Source organism: Phasianus colchicus, chromosome 15, assembly GCF_987193195.1.
Source record: "Phasianus colchicus chromosome 15, bPhaCol1.hap1.1, whole genome shotgun sequence".
In the NCBI taxonomy this organism is placed as follows: Eukaryota; Metazoa; Chordata; class Aves; order Galliformes; family Phasianidae; genus Phasianus; species Phasianus colchicus.
In genome coordinates this window covers 1,752,926-1,768,710 of record NC_143450.1, presented here as the reverse complement: position 1 = coordinate 1,768,710, position 15,785 = coordinate 1,752,926, and the positions used below count along the sequence as shown (strand labels likewise).

The window sequence follows — 15,785 nt, the reverse complement described above, 5'->3', positions numbered from 1 at the left end:
ATCTCAAGGACATTTAACATTCTCAAGAGCTATTGTAACTAGGCCAAAAGATAACGGGTAGGTGAAGGAGAAAGAAAAGTGAGGAAATGGAGGAAAACATGGCCCGTTCCCATAGTTTGGCTCTCTAAAGACACAAAGGAAAATGTGTAATTCTTCATAGTGTCTGAGAAATGGTTCCCTACGTACGAAGATGATGATAATATGGAGTACAAACACCAGCTGAGACACCTGAGCAGTAACCTGAGCACATCAGAACTTGATGTGACATGTAACAGCAATGATCACCTTCTTCCAGCCTCCTAAGGTAGTAAACAGCACAACAGGGAACAGAAATAGCAAATAAGGTGTGAAATGTAATCACTTCTAGAATACACTCCAAAGGACTTCCAAAAATAATTTAAAAGCTATCACGGTGCCCAGAAGCTAATGAACTACTATAACACGTATAATTCTGTTTTAACACACTCGGATAAGATCTGTCTTATCTCAGCCCTTCAGGCCACACATTGGACACCAAAAACAGTGTCCTGGTATAACCTGACAGCAGCTCAGCACCACACGTTCATTACTGACCACTCTCTTCCAGCAGGATGGGGGAGAGAATCAGAATACAAAACCAAAGTAGAACTCCTGAGAGAAAATAAAGAGATGTAAAGGTGGAGACATGGAGACAGAAGTACAGATAGATGTAGACATACTGAGAACCACATAGACGTAGTCATAGAGATACTGAGATACAGATAAGAGACACAGATAGAGACAGACAAAAGAAGTGATGCACAACCACCTGTAGATACAAAGAATAAAGAATGGATGCACCACAAAATCACAGAATCAGCAAGGTAGGAAAAGACCTTCAAGATCATCCAGTCCAACCATCCACCTGTCACCAATAGTACTCACTAAACCATATCCCTCAACACAAAATCTAACCGTTCCTTGAACATCTCCAGGGACGCCCATTGCAGTGCCAGACCACACTTTCAGAAAAATAGTATTTCCTAAAGACCAGCCTAAATCTCCCCTGATGCTTGAAGCCATTCTCCCTAGTTCTGTCACCAGTTACACAAGAGAAGAGGCCGACACCCAGCTCACTACAACCTCCCTTCAGGTAGCTATAGAGAGCAGTAAGGTCTCCCCTGAGCTTCCTCTTCTCCAGACCGAACAATCACAGCTCCTTCAGCCACTCCTCATAAGGCCTATGCTCCAGACCCCTCACCAGCTTTGGCACCCTTCTTTGAACCCGCTCCAGGGCCTCAATGTCTTTCTTGTAGCAATGAGCCTAAAACTGGACACAGTATTAGATGTGTGGCCTCACCAGAGCTGAGTACAGGGAGACAATCATTTCCCTGTTCCTGCTGGCAACACCATTCCTGATGCAAGCCAAGATGCCATTGGCCATCTTGGCCACCCGGGCACACTGCTGGCTCATGTTCAGCCCAGCATCAATCAACAGCCCCAGGTCCATTTCCTCTACACAATCTTAAAGCCACTCCGGCCCAAGCCTGTAGTGTTGCCTGGGGTTATTGCAGCCAAAGTGCAGAACCTGGCATTTGGCCTTGTTGAAACTCATGCCATTGGCTTCAGCGCAGCTATCCAGCCTGTCCAGATCCCTCTGTAGGGCTTTGCTACCCCAGGCAGATTGACACTTCCAGCCAACTTGGTGTCATCCAAACATTTACTGAAGGTGCACTCAATGCCCTCATCCACATCATCAATAAAGATATTGAAGAGGACAGGCCCCAGCACCGACCCTTGGGGATCACCACTTGTGACAAGTTGCCAGCTGGATTTAGCTCCATTCACTACCACTCTCTGGGCCCAGCCTTCCAGCCAATTCCTTATCTAGCCAACAGTGTACCTGTCCAAGCAAAGGGCTGTCAGCTCCTGCAGGAGAATGCTGTGGGAGACAGTGTCAAAGGCCTTGCTGAAGTCTAGGTAGACTGCATCAACAGCCTTTCCCTCATCTACCAGACGGGACACTAGATCATAGAAAGAGATCAGGTTGGCCAAGCAGGAACTGCCCTTCGTGAACCCATGCTGGCTAGGCCTGATCTCCCAGTTGTCCCGCACATGCCACGTGATCTCCCTCAAGTCAATCTGCTCCATAACCTTTCCTGGCACTGAGGTCAGGCTAATAGGCCTGGAGTTTCCTGGATCCTCCTTACAACACTTCTTATAGATGGGAGACACATTGGCAAGCCTCCAGTCTTCTGGGACCTCACCAGTCAACAAAGAGCACTGATAGATAATGGCGAGCACCTTGCCTATCGCCTCCGCCAGTTTCCTCAGCACTCTCGGGTGAATCCCATCCGGCCCCATGGACTTGTGACTGTCCAGCTGGACTAGTAGGTCTCTGACTGCATCCTCCTGAATCGCGGGGGGTTCTGTTCTCTCTGCCAGTCTCCAGTTGAGACTACCAGGTCAGAGAGTGGAGTACCCTGAGGATAACTGGTGTGACCTTTAAAGACAGATGTTAAGAAGGCATTCAGAATGTCTGTCTTTTCCTTACCCTCACTGGTCACATTCCCAGCCTCATCCAGTAAAGAATAAAGATTCTCCTGAGTCCTCCTCTTAGCGTTGATGATGTGTCAAAGGGTTTCTTGTTCCTTTTAACCCCAGCGACCACGTTGAGTTCAAGCTGGGCTTTTGCCTTTCTGATTTTCTCTCCACACATCTTAACAACTTCTCTGTACTCTTTCTGAGTCACCCGTCCCTTCTTCCACAGCAGGTAGATTCTCTTTTTCTCCCAGAGCCTCAAGAATAGTTCCCTATTCATCCACACCAGACTTCTTCCCTGCCAACACATTTTGCAGCTCAGGGGGACAGCCAGCCGCTGCACCTTGAAGACTTCCTTCTTGAAGAGCTACCAGCCATTTTGGGCCCCTTTACTCTCCAAGACTGAAACCGCAGGGGGCAACGATCCGTTTCCCCTATGGGATAGGTGATACCCATCGGCAGCCTTCATACCAGGTGCTGAGTAGATTCCCCCATTATCACAGAACCCAAAATTATTGCATTTGCACCAGCCTCTCAGCCATGTGTTTATAAGGTTGGTTTTCCTGCTCCTCTCAGTGTCCTTCCCTGCCACCGTAGGAATACAGGCAAATACTACTTGTATGCCACCACCTGCTGACCATGTCTAGCCAGCTCACAAGCAGTTGCTGACCCCCAAACCTGAGATATCCCCTCTTTTAGAGTTCTGTGCAATGTCACATGGTAGAGAATATCCCTCCAGACAGTTTAGGGCAGCACGCCTCATTCTGTCCCCTACCAGCTTCTTGTGCACCACCAGCACACTCACTCTCATGGCAGAATGAGAAGCAGAACTGTCCCTTGCTCTGTGCAGCACTGCTCAGCAAAAACTCAGTAGTCACTGTTCTAAACGGGCTTTTCCTCCTAAAGATAAAAGAAACCATCATATCAGCCACTACAAAGGAAGACAGGTCAATTTACATGAAAAATAGGGCAATCAGCAACACAGAAACGGGTTACAAAAACTAGCTGTAGGCCATAATCAGCACATAAAGTTGGGAATGCAGCTCCTCATTCATGCCCCACAGCAGTTATAGTACCACCCAGTATCTGATGCCTTATGCTCCTACCAATGCTCCTGATTTGCCCCTCGGACCTCAGGGAGAGGAAGGTGGACTTGTACCTTTCCTTTATTGTAACCTGATTGCTGGCACTGCTATGGCAGGGAACACATCCCGGCTGAGAAGAGCTTCCCCACACACTTCTCACTATGACTGCCTTCATTTCACAGGGACACACTGCCCTTCAGATTCAGGTGTGGAACAGTGTAACAGCAACAGTGATCCTTAATGTTCCCCCACATGGGAAGAATAAATTTGCATGTAGCAGTGAAGCTCTCATTCTGTCAGATTTCTCAGTAGATTTTATTGGTTTCTGTCAACAAGCATTCAAATCTTGGAAATATATCAGCAAAGGGAAATAGCAAATAGATTTGAATGTTCTATTATCTAATATTCCATAATCCTGAACACAGCCTGGCATGGAATTCCCTTATTACAGAGTCCACGTGACAACAAAAAAGAATGCATAAAAGCAGATGGATGAAAATGATAGCTTCAATATCATACTCTTTTCTTCCCATTTGTCACTTAATGCTTACAAGCAATAGCACTAGCACAATTAGATATCACATCTCACTGTTCCCAGCATGCATCCACCTCCAAAAGGAACAAAATTTCAAAAGGAATAAAATAATAGAGTACAGCATAGGCAGAGATTGTCCTTGAGTTCTCACACAGCAGATCTCTGCTTCCCTGGTTATTTTTGGTACAATGTTGGTGTCTCCTTCATTTCAATTCGAAGAGATCAGCCCACGAGGACTGAGATGATTCTCCTTCTGCTCCCTTACTGATGGCTGAGCCAGGGGCTTTGATCCAAACTGCCATTCTCCTCTGCTGCCCCAGGAGCCGTGCCTTCAGACAGGGGAGCTCGGCCCTGCAAAGAACACAGTGGACGGCTGACATTGGGGCGCTAACGCTAAGCACGTGTCGGTGAGAAGCTGGGAAGTCTCATTTGAACCAATGTGAATGGGACACCACTCTTCCCTGTCCACAGGCAAAGAAAGAGGAGGCCGGGGAAAACAGCTCTCTGACCCGAACAAGACAACAGTAAAACCCTATAATGAACCCTATAGACCTATTAAAGCCCTAAATAAACACCCCAGAAAATTGGAAATCATTTTTTAGATCAGGAAGAGGGGAGCAGACACTGACGGTTCCCCCACGAATAAATAACAAATAACGTGCTTTAAAGCCAACGGTAACTAGAGGATAATGGGTGTGGGAACTCAGACAGCAACGGAGGGGAAAGAGACTCTGAGGGGACATCAGCTCTGCCGTCGCTAACGCTGCGCAGGAGAAACACGACGCCATCAGCGCCGCGGCCTCTCCGCAGCTCCCTGCCGTCCCACAGCCGCACTCGGGGCCGAACCGTCACTCCCAGCCTCCGTCCCCCTCCCCGCCTCCCTCCTCCCCCACAGACAGCGCGCTGCCCCCGCGCTCCCCCTCGTCCCCCGCGCGGGGCTCCGCTCCCTCACCTGCACGGCCCAGTCGCCTTCTTCTTGCCCGAGGCCGGCCGAGCACAGCGAGCTCCGCTGCTCGGCCGCGCCCTGCGGCAGCCCGGCGGGGAAGCAGGGGAAGAGCGGCCCGAGGAAGCGGAACTCGCTGTCGACGGTGCCGGCGGCGAGGCGGACGTCGTAGACGTAGCTGCGGGGCAGGGAGCCGGCGCCGCTGTCGGCGGCGGAGCGCGGGAAGGCGGGCAAGGTCCCCGGCTCGCCCCGCCGGGCCCGCCGCACCTTGGCGGCCACGGCGGCCGCCGCGCCGGCCACGAAGAGCGCGGACACGCAGGCCAAGCAGACGCTGAGGTACAGGGTGAGGCGGCCGTCGGGCTCGGCGGCCGGCGCCTCTTCGCTCGCCCGCAGGCGGCCCTCGGAGAAGCCGTCGGCCAGGGCGACGGCGAGGGTGGCGCTGGCGGAGCGCGGCGGCCGCCCGCGGTCCCGCACCAGCACCACCAGCCTGTGCCGGGCCGCGTCGCGCTCGCCCACGGCCCGCGCCGTGCGCACCTCGCCGCTGTGCAGCCCCACGCGGAACAGCCCCGGCTCCGTCGCCTTGGCCAGCTCGTACGACAGCCACGCGTTCTGCCCCGCGTCCGCGTCCACCGCCACCACCTTGGCCACCAGGTAGCCCGCCCGCGCCCGCCGCGGCACCAGCTCGCCCAGCAGCGCCGCGCCGCCGTCGGCCGGCGGGTGCAGCACCACGGGCGCGTTGTCGTTCTCGTCCCGCACCAGCACCCGCAGCAGCGCCGTGGCGCTCCGCGGCGGCGAGCCCCCGTCGGCGGCGCGCACCGTCACCTCCACGGCGCGCACCTCCTCGTAGTCCAGCGGCCGCACCACGGACACGTCCCCGCTCTCGGCGTCCACCGACACGGCGGGCCGCTCCTCGCCCTCCTCCCGCACCAGCGCGTACCTCACGCGCCCGTTCGCGCCCGCGTCCGCGTCCGTCGCCTTCACGCTGCCGATCCGCACCGCGCCCGCCTCGTTCTCGCTCACCCACATGCTGTACGCCGCCTGCGTGAAGCGCGGCGCGTTGTCGTTCACGTCGCCGATCCGCACCCGCACGTTTTCGCGAGCGCTCAGCCGCGCCCGGCCCCGGTCCGCCGCCACGATGCTCACGTTGTACTCGGCCGTCGTCTCCCTGTCCAGGGCCGCGCTGGTGCGCAGCTCGTAGTGGTCGGCGAACGCGGCCGTCAGGCTGAACGGCACGTCGCCCTCGATGGCGCACTCCGTCCGCCCGTTGTCGCCGGAGTCGCGGTCCCGCACGCTCAGCAGGGCCACCACGGTGCGCGGCGGGGCGTCCTCGGGGATGGACGCGCTCACGGAGCTCAGCTCGATCTCCGGCGCGTTGTCGTTCACGTCCAGCACCTCCACGTGCACTTTGCAGTGCGCAGACAGACCGCCGCCGTCCGTGGCGCTCACAACCAGCTTGTGAGCTTTCGCTTCTTCGAAATCAACCCTTCCCGAGACGCGAATCTCTCCGGTCTCAGCGTTCAGATCGAAGAGTTGAACGGACAGGTCTGACATCTCAGTGAAGGCGTACCGCACTTTGCCGTTGGAGCCTTCGTCGGGATCCGCGGCCGACACCCGCACCACCAGCTGCCCCGGGGGGCTGTTCTCGGCCACGCGCACCTCGTACACCTCCCGCGAGAACACCGGCACGTTGTCGTTGGCATCCAGCACCACCACCCGGACCTCAGCCGTGCCCGACCTGGGCGGCGAGCCCCCGTCCACAGCCGTGAGCACCAAATGCAGCTCCCGCTGCTCCTCACGGTCTAAAGCCCTCTCAAGGACGAGCTCCGCGTATCTCTCTCCATCTTCTACTGTTTCAATTATCGAGAAATGCGAGTTTGGGGAGAGACTGTAATTCTGTAAACCGTTTGTGCCCACGTCTTTATCTCGCGCTCTTTGTAGTGGGAACCGAGTTCCTGGCGATGCCGTTTCGGATATCTCCAAAACCACCTCCTTCTGCGGGAACACGGGGGAGTTGTCGTTCACGTCCCGAACCTCCACCTCCCCGCGGATCAGCTGCACCGGGTTCTCAAAGAACAGCTTAAAGAAGAGCGCGCAGCTCTCGCTGTGCGGACAGATCCGCTCTCGGTCCAGCGTCTCCGTGACCGTCAGGACGCCGCTGTGCGGATCGAGGCGGAAATGCTGCTCGCTCCCCTCGGACACCACGCGCGCCTTGCGAGCCGCCAGCTGGCTCGGAGAAAGCCCCAGGTCCCGGGCGACGTTGCCCACCGACGAGTCCCTCGCCATTTCCTCCGCCACGGAATAGCGCAGCGGTTCGGCCCCGCTCTCCCACACGCAAACGCACACGAGCCACAACAGCACTCGCCTCTCGCCGCCGCCGCTCCGTCTCCCGCTCGCCGTCCCGCTCCGCCACGGCCGGCCCTTCCCGGCGGCCTCCATGCCTCGCGGCCTTTCTCGCCGGCCCCGACGCACGGCGAGAGCTGCCGCTCGCCGACCGAAAGCCGCCGGACTTTCCCAGCGGCTCGGCCCCGAAGCCCCCGAGCGCCCGCCTCCGTGCCCCGCCGCCCTTCCCGAGCGGCTCGCGCGGCTCTGCTGGGCGCCTGCGCCTGAAAGCGCGCTGCGGCCAGAGGGAGCTGCCGCTCCGTGGCCAACATCCCCACCCAGCGGCGCAACGGCGAATTGCTCCTTCTGCGCCTTCTCACCGGCGCTGCCGATGCGGATGGAGTTCCCGGTTCCCATCTCCTTTCCTCCTGCACACACGATCCCAAAGCGCAATGTAAATATTCGCCGTGTTAGGCAGCAGGCTTACTGCCCGCTCACGCAGTGATGCTCTGGGTTATCGGTTGCCGAAATCTTTTGCTTCCTGTTCTTGGATTTCCCAAAATGTGGTGTTTTTTCCATGGGTGCATGGTTGCATTTTCCTCATTTTCTCATTTTTCCCTGAAAAATGGAAATAGGAAGAGGGCTGATTCAGACACATAGCAGTACTGAATAGAACTGGTGCCTGTGAGCTTGCAGGTGCTGTAAGGAAATGATTCAACAGCACTCCTGCTTGCTTTCACACTAGAACAATAATTCTGTTCTAGGACAGAATCCTGATCATGTTGTCATCACATTGTGTATCACACCTCACCCAATGGACCCAGGGCTCTAATTCTTCCCCTGCTGATTGGCATCTTCCTTCCCTCAAATGACAAACGTAACCTCCCTTGCACCTATGCCAAAGTGTGTTGCCACACAACAGAACTCCCACACCTGACTGAAAATTGTCCCTAACTTCATACTAATCAAGCAAAGAGCTGCATGAGCTGCAAGAGCTTTCATGGTTGGGAAGTGCAGAGGTTTTGGAATTCTAGACACGATGCTACAGAAAGGTAGGGAAGAAATCAATCTCCCTCTTTTTACAAGCTTCCTTTAAGTATTGGAAGGCCTCAATGAGGTCTCCACAAATCCTCCTCTATGCTGAACAAGCCAGTCTGCCTTAGCCTTTCTTCAAATCACAGGTGCTCCAACTTGAACACAGACCTGCACACAGTACCCCCGGTAGTTCCTAATGAGAGAAAGCTGCAACAGAAAATCATCTCCCTACCTCTGCTGGCCACCTCTTTTTTGATGGAGCCAAGTATACATGCATCCAGCTGGGCTGCATGCAGGCACTTATGGCTCATGTCAAGCTCTTTATTCACACAAAACTCCAAGTCCCTCTCCAAGTGCTACTCTCCATTAGCTCTTCTCACAGACTGTACTCAAACCTGGGAATGACCGGACTGAAGTGGAACACCTTGCACTTGGATGTATTGAAACTCTTTCCATTTACTTAAGCTCCCCTTTTCAAGCTTGTCCAGGTCCTTTGGATTACATCCCTTCCTTTCCTTGTATCAAATGTACCACTCAAATAAATGTTACGACCAGTCTTGCTGCAGATGCATTTGATCCCACTGTCGAGATCCACTGATACAGACCTTGAAAAGCAATTGTCCCAAGATAGATTCCTGTGGGACACCATTCATCATCCACCTCCACCCAGACATGGAGCTCTTGACCCCAATCCTATGGCTGTGACCATCCAACTAATTCCTTATCCACTGAATAGTCCACCATTAAAATACATGTGTCTCCAACTTACAGATATTGTGTGGGGACATGTCAAATGCCTTGCACAAGTCCATGTGGATGACATCACCTACTCTTCATTTGCCCAAGGACGCTGTTACTTCATCATTGAAATACACCAGATGGGTCAGCCATCATCCATGGTCCTTAGTGAAGCAATGTTGGCTGTGTTGGATCACCTCCTTTTCTTGCATGTGTCTTAACATGGCTTCCAGAAAATCTGATCCCTGATCTTCCCCGGCACAGACATGACACTCATGGGTCTGTAGTTTCCCAAGTTTCCTAGCAGACAACTAGGAAATTGTCTCACTCATCCTTCCCTGCCTAACTCTTGTAAACAGCTTGTTGCTCTTGATTGCAGTGTTCCAGTTGTGTGATTCTTCCCAGCACATTTCCATAATATCAAATAGTTAGAAACTTTATAATTTTATCAGCTGGGATTTTCAGCTCCTGCTTATTTCCCATGATGCACTCACTGGGATAGAGGAACTTCAGATAGGCTTCAAGCTGCATTACCTTTTCAAGGAGCTCTCCCTGCTTTCTTTCAAACAGCTCTGAGGGAGGAGAATGCTACCTGAGCTACCAACCCCTTCATCATCTCCCAAGGGATATGAGTTCTCTTGATGTTTCATAGTCCTCTTGTTGCATCCTCATTGACACCACATGAAATGCAGGATGGAGTACTTCTCCAGCTTTACCAGGTATGGGAGCTTCTTCTTGTTATTGCAAAGGCAGGTCCCCAACTTCACTCAGATGCAGTCACTGTTGCGCTTTCCTCTTAAATCAGTTTTGTTTGGATGCATGATAATATAAAAATAGTATCAGAGATTAAGTCAGTTTCTGTATTTCCCTTCCTTCCATGCACTGCATGCATCTGTCCATCTATCCATCCATTTGGGATACTTACCATCTCTCATGTTACCACTGATGTCAGCAACACATAAATGTCCAGTAAAAACTGTCATAGGCCAAGCAGACATAACTGGGAATACAGCTTGCAGTGGAATTACCAGGTCACAGCTTGAACCAATGGCTGAGCACCAGCTGAGAAGGCATCGCTAATCCTGGGACCTCAGGGGCAAGCAATGTACCTGAAGGACTGGAAGGAGTAGAGCCTCTTGTCACCCCCTCCTCACCCTCAATTATGGGGTTGCAGACAGGGGAGTAGCATCGCTTTAGACAGAGATTGCACTCCTTTGAGTCATCACCAGTCATTATGAGGGGTGAGCCAGTTTTCCTTCTTTTTTACCTGCTGTTGCTCTTCTTTACCTCTGTTGCTTTCTTCATATGAAGGAGCTTAAACTCCTCCATGTGCTGCCAATACCTCTTTTCAGGTAGAGTGTAGCAGGTCTCTGATCCTCAGTATCCCAGAGCCAAAGGGTATACAAAAACAAAGAGGATGACCAAGGGCCTCCCACAGAGCTTTCTGCCAGATTCTTCAGGTTGGGCTTTTTTCCTTATCTGCAGTGTAGTTTAATTTTTTAATGTCTTGTCCTGGCCCATGAACTACCTCCCTTTTTCATTTGTTCAGAGGTTTCTCATTGCTGAGACCCTGATTTGAAGTCATTCTTCTTCTGGGTCAGTTGATAGAGAGGACTTGCAATCAGACTAAAATGCAGAACATGCACTCTTGAGAAAACGGAAACTTTTCAGAAAGCTTGCATTTCTTTTTTGCCAGTTGGTGGAAACACAGCTTTTGTTTAGTTGATCTCCTCCTTTGCGATCAGATGATGTCCATCTTGCCTTTTCATTCCTCAAAAAATGGATCTCCTACACAGGGAAAATACGGCTTACAGATGAATTTGTACTCTTTTCCTACATTTCTCAAAACCTTCCTCTGCTCTTTTGCCCCATGCAATGATACCATCTGTGTAGTACAGGTATTCAGGAGCTTCTTTCCGTTCCAGTGCAGTTTAAATCATTCCGTTGGAAATTGTAGGGACATTTCCAACCCTGGGGCAATCCATACCAAGTGTACTTCTCCCAGTCTGCATACATATCTGGGAGTTATTCCAATGCAAGTGTCAAACCTTGCACTTTGCAATCTTGAACCTCATTAGGTTCACACAGACCCACCTTTCAAGATTGCTGAGGTCCCTCTGGATGGCGTCACTTCCTTCTGAACTGTCAACCGCACGCTCAGCTTGGTCTTGTCGGCAAACTTACTGAGGGTGCCCTTGGGCCCATCATCAATGCCATTGATGTCGACACTGTAGAGCTCTGGTCCCAAGGCAGAACGCTCATCACTGGCTTCCATCTGGACATAGTGCTGTTCAATACAACTACAACTATAACTACAGCTTTCCAACCCATTAATTATCCATCTCTCCTCCCTTATGTGTCTTAACATGTCTTCTAGGAGGATCTGTTCCATGATCTTCTCAGGCACAGAGGTGATGCTCACTGCCCTGTAGTTCCCCAGGTCCTTCTTCCTCTTTTTCTTGTAAATGGGAGTGACATTTCCTTTTTTTCCAGACCCCGGGGACATCACCCAACAGCCACGGCTTTTCAAATACGATGGAAGGCAGCCCAGCAACCACATCAGCCAGCTCCATCAGAACCCAGGGACACATGTCATTCAGCCCCATAGACTTGTATACATTCACTCATGAGGTGGTCTCAGACTTGCTCTGCCCATACAGCAGAGGGGGATTTACTCCCCTAGTTCCCACCTAGAGGCCCAAGAATGCGAGTAATACAAGAATCCTGGCTGCCAGTGATGATCTCATCTGTTGCAGCCAGTTCTCCTTTCTCCTTTACCAAAGGAGATTCACTCTCTTGGCCTGCCTCTTCTGGCCAATGTACCTATAGAATCCCTTCTTGTGGTTGTTAACATCCTTTGCTAAGTTCAGTTCCATCTGTGCCTTGACTTTCTAAATCCCCCTCTGCAAGTCCAGACGGCATCCCTCTATTCTCCCCAGGTGACACATCTTGCTTCCACAGTTGCTACAATCTCTTCTTTTCCCTCAGTTTGACCAGCTGATAATTGCATAGTCATGTCTGTTGACTGCCTCCCCTGCCCACCTTCTTATTCTGAGGGACAGAGATCTCTTGTGCCCACAGAAAGACATCCTTGTAGAGTATCTGGCTTTCTTCCACTCCTTAGTTGCTAAAGACAGCTTCTTGTGAGATCTCTACCAACAATTCCTTAAACCGCCAGCTTAAATGCCAGCTGTCTGGCTTTGCTGCTCACTATGTCCAGGCTACTGTTGCCATTATCCCAGCACTGGAGCTGCCAGGTGACAATGTGCTCACTTGGACAATGATTGAAATATTTTCACAAAACTTGCAGCTCCCTCATAGTCAGGGGTCAGACGTAATTTCTTTCTTTATGTGTTTTGACAATAAGTTCACATCTTCTGTATTGGAGTCACTAATAATGACAGAGATAGTACCCTGGTTCAGATAGAAGGCCTGGCATAGAGACTGGAGAAACTGCAGGGCCTGTTCTGAGGGTTGCAACCAACAACTTCAAGGACTGCAGCAACTGTAGGGCTTCTCATGCAACTCGGAGCAACCCCAAAGGGTGTTGAGTGCGTTGGAGCAACCACAGGGCTTTTCCCAGGTGAAGGAGCAACCTCAGCACCTGTCATGTGAGTTGGAGTAACCACAGGGAATGTGCGAGGGTTGTTGAAACCACATGGCATGTAAGGAGGGTTGCAGCAAATACACAGAGTGTGTTTAAAGAGTTGGGGCAACCACAGGGCCTGTTGCATGCTTAGCCTGGGTCTTGTTTTGGTATCCAGATGTGCCTCAGAGCCCTGGGAGATTCAGGGTATGTGTTCAGCGTGTGGTACTCTGCCAGGAGTCAGGTGGCTTGAGATAAACAGAGATGCTCCTGATTGCTGTGGCTGTCTGTACAGGCCAATGTCGGGGTTCTATTGGTTATACCATTACACTGTTTCTTTATGAAGCCTCTTCCTGTGAACTCCCAGAAGAGAGTGATTGGTGCCAAGGGGAGCAACAAGAGAAATAGAGCCCACATGGGAAGTACCTGAGCACTCAGAGTTAGCGCTCTGAGTGCGTTTATGTTTATGCACCACAAACACCACTGTGGTCCTTTTAACAGCAGTTGGGACTCCCAGTCTCACAGATATCTGCAGAAGGGAAAGGGATTGATGAAGTCCATCTCCCTCCTGCTTGTAAGCTCATTCAAGTATTGGAAAGCCACAATGAGGTCTTCTGAGTCCCTTCTCTTAGCTGAACAAGTCAGTCTGCCCCAGCTTTCCTTCATAGCAGAGGTGCTCCAACCTTCTGATCATCTTCATGACCTTCATGACCATGGGTTTTACTCCATTTGCCTTACGCCAGTGCAGGTGGGCACAAACCTGGGCACAACATTCTAGCTGGGTCCTCATGAGGGCAAAGAAGAGGGGGACAGTCACTTCTCTCACCGTGCTGGCCATCTCTCTCTTGGTGCAGATCAAATAGAATCGGTCATCTGGGCTACAAGCATGCATTTATGGCTCATGTCAAGGCCTTTGTGCACCTGAAACTGACTCCTTCCCCACAGGGCTGTTCTCAGTAGAGAAAACGAGAAACATGGCTTGCAGAGGAATTGCTAGATCACAGCCTGAACCAATGGTTCAACACCAAGTGAGAAGGGATGGCTAAGCCGGGGAACTCAGCTGCAAGCAATGTACCTGAGTGACTGGAAGCACTGGAGCCTGGATCCACTCCTCCTCACCCTCATTTAAGAGTTCAAAGATGAGAGAATAGCATCTTTCTGGTTCGACACTGTAGTCCATTTAAGTCATCTGCAGTCATTGGAAGGGTTGGGAATTTTTTTTTTTTTTTTAATCCAGCTATTGCTCCACTGTGTTTGTATCCTGTAAGAGTGTACTATCATCATCTTCTTTTGCCATACACAGCTCCTCATTCCTGTCATGAAAAAAAATGACAGTGACACCTGGGATCCATTTGTTTCTGCTCCTGATTGGCCTCTGGCAGTTCAGAGAGAGGAGGGGACCCATAATCTTGCTTATTGTAACTTCAGCTTTGGAGTGTGCATAGCCAGGATACATCCAGGCAGAGAAGAGCTTCTAAAAACACCACCCACTCTGATAGCCCTCTGTTCACAAATGACACGTTGCTCTCCACCTTCAGGTGTAGAAGTGTGTGAAAGGAAAATTAGGCACGTTGGGCTGTAAATAACACACTTGTATTTCACCTGCCCAGAGCTACCTAAACCATTTTAATCCAAGCAGTTTACCTACCTGCTGGTTGTTTAGATGTCATTCAGTGGTTTAACTCTAGGAAATGTGAGCATCTTACAGAATGTACTTCTGTAATCACAATCTCCACGTGCGCAGCAATACCTTTTCACAATGCAGCGTTGTGTTTGCTACTGTGCTGTCTGTTCCCCATCTTGTATGGTTGTAACCACTCCCAAGGGAGTATTTTCCACCATTCATGATTAAATGCAGGGATAGAGCATTGGTCACTTCTCTCATTCGGCAATATCTAATGCCAGCCAGATGGCCTGCAATTATGCACATTGACTCCATTCACCCTCTCCTTCAGGGGTTTCTGCAACTTGTTATGAAGAACTCCATACTCCATAAATGCTCCTGTATGGCCAGGAAAAAGACAGTTATTGCCTCCATTGTGGGTCACCACAATAAATTGACATTAACAGTCATTGTCTTCTCTTATGTACAGGGGCAATTGATACTGATACAGTTGGTTCCCTGGTTCAGATAGAAGGCCTGGCACAGGCACTGGAGGAACCGCAGGGCCTGTTTTGAGGGTTGGAACAACTTCAAGGCCTCCTGCAGGAATTGAACCAACTATAGGGCTTCTCATGCAACTTGGAGCAACCACAAAGAGTGTTGAGTGGGTTGGAGACACCACAGGGCCTCTTGCAGAGGAAGGAGAAACTTCAGGGCCTGGCCACGAGTTGGAGGAACCACAGGGCCTGCTGTGAGAAATGGGGCAACCACAGGGCCAGTTGCACGGGTTGAAACAACCACAAGGCCTCTCTTGGGAGAGAGCATGGATTGTCACAAGGAATGCATTGACTCTGGGGCCTGATTTGAGGACTGGTGAAACCACGGGACCTGCCACAGGTTTGAAAGCAACCACAGGCTGTGATGGAGGAGCTGGAACAACTGCGGGGCCAATAGCAGGGTTGCACTAACTACAGGCCTGTGGCAGTTCTTGGAGCAGCCACAGAGCACGGAGCATGCCTCGGAGCATTGATCAGGGTGCAGCAGGCATGGGCCAAGCCCCAGCACGTGGCAGTGACTGCTGTCTCTCTACAGTTGCCAGAGTGATGGCATATCTGCTGCAAACACTTAGCTACATTTTCTGGATCCTACAGTTGTTTTTGGGTGGAGTTTCAAAGCACTGATGGTGCCCAATTCTTCTGGGGGCCTGCTAAAAACCTCCCACACAGCATGACACTCAAAAATTACTGTCTCGCGGAAGATCTCGGGGTTGTATAATAAGGAGTTGGTTAAACATAGGAAGAAATAGAAACATATTCAGGAGACTCAGTAGGGGGATCATGCTGGTTTGAACATCTCGGGAATATTTAACAAGAGCTCTTGTAACTAGGCCAAAAGACAATGGGTAGGTGAAGGAGAAAGAACAGTGTGGAAAAGGAGGAAAA

At 51.3% G+C, this 15,785-nt stretch overlaps 1 protein-coding gene across 1 annotated transcript; it reads right to left on the bottom strand.

Annotated features, from left to right (window-relative positions):
* Nucleotides 1–4,380: 4,380 nt before the first annotated feature.
* LOC149915830 (protocadherin beta-15-like) lies at nucleotides 4,381–11,429 on the bottom strand. The gene is made up of 3 exons (XM_090151083.1): nucleotides 11,249–11,429; nucleotides 5,072–7,809; nucleotides 4,381–4,470 (listed from the first exon to the last, which is right to left on the bottom strand). The coding sequence occupies exons 1-3, from the start codon at nucleotides 11,427–11,429 to the stop codon at nucleotides 4,381–4,383; spliced, it is 3,009 nt and encodes a 1,002-aa protein (XP_090007209.1).
* Between the last annotated feature and the right edge of the window lie 4,356 nt (nucleotides 11,430–15,785).

Bases quoted from the DNA above. Each gene is read 5' to 3' on its own strand.
- LOC149915830 (XM_090151083.1), bottom strand. From the start codon at position 11,429: ATGGAAGCCAGTGATGAGCGTTCTGCCTTGGGACCAGAGCTCTACAGT. The intron at 7,810-11,248 runs GTGGGTCTGTGT...TCGTGTGTGCAG, and splicing joins GACCTCAGCAATCTTGAAAG to GAGGAAAGGAGATGGGAACC. The intron at 4,471-5,071 runs GTGAGGGAGCGG...TGTTCTTTGCAG, and splicing joins AAGGCGACTGGGCCGTGCAG to GGCCGAGCTCCCCTGTCTGA.